This window comes from Bison bison, unplaced genomic scaffold, assembly GCF_000754665.1.
Source record: "Bison bison bison isolate TAMUID 2011002044 unplaced genomic scaffold, Bison_UMD1.0 scf7180017864159, whole genome shotgun sequence".
In the NCBI taxonomy this organism is placed as follows: Eukaryota; Metazoa; Chordata; class Mammalia; order Artiodactyla; family Bovidae; genus Bison; species Bison bison.
In genome coordinates, this window is record NW_011494731.1 from 737651 (window position 1) to 738073 (window position 423).

Below are 423 nucleotides of genomic sequence, written 5' to 3' on the forward strand. Positions count from 1 at the left end.
AAGTAATGAAGAAGGAATCCAGAGAGTCCTCACCTCTGATTATGCTTTCCTAATGGAGTCAACAACCATCGAGTTTGTCACCCAGCGGAACTGTAACCTGACACAGATTGGTGGCCTCATAGACTCCAAAGGTTATGGCGTCGGCACCCCCATGGGTAGGTTTCATGTCAGCCGCTTGCTCTTTGTTCATTAATCCTAGTTGCTGTGAGAAGGGAGAAAAAACAGTGCCTCCATATGCCGTTAGGAATTTTGCTTCAAACAAATGTATCTTGCTCTATTCTGTGACTGTATAAAAACAGGAAAATAGTTGGACATCTGCTTCTAAAGGAATAAGTTACAAAAGAAAAAATGATTTCTACCAAAATGGTCAGTAGACATTTTTACTATATCAGAGTTGAAAAACTCCACAACACCCCCCATAAA

At 40.9% G+C, this 423-nt stretch overlaps 1 protein-coding gene across 2 annotated transcripts in view; it reads left to right on the forward strand.

Annotated features, from left to right (window-relative positions):
* GRIK2 (glutamate receptor, ionotropic, kainate 2) overlaps nucleotides 1-423 on the forward strand; it is a 737896-nt gene that overhangs the window by 698477 nt on the left and 38996 nt on the right. For both annotated transcript variants that reach the window (XM_010841260.1, XM_010841261.1), the window contains exon 15: nucleotides 1-155. In XM_010841260.1, the coding sequence (XP_010839562.1) occupies nucleotides 1-155 (155 nt within the window). The remainder of the gene's footprint in view (nucleotides 156-423) is intronic.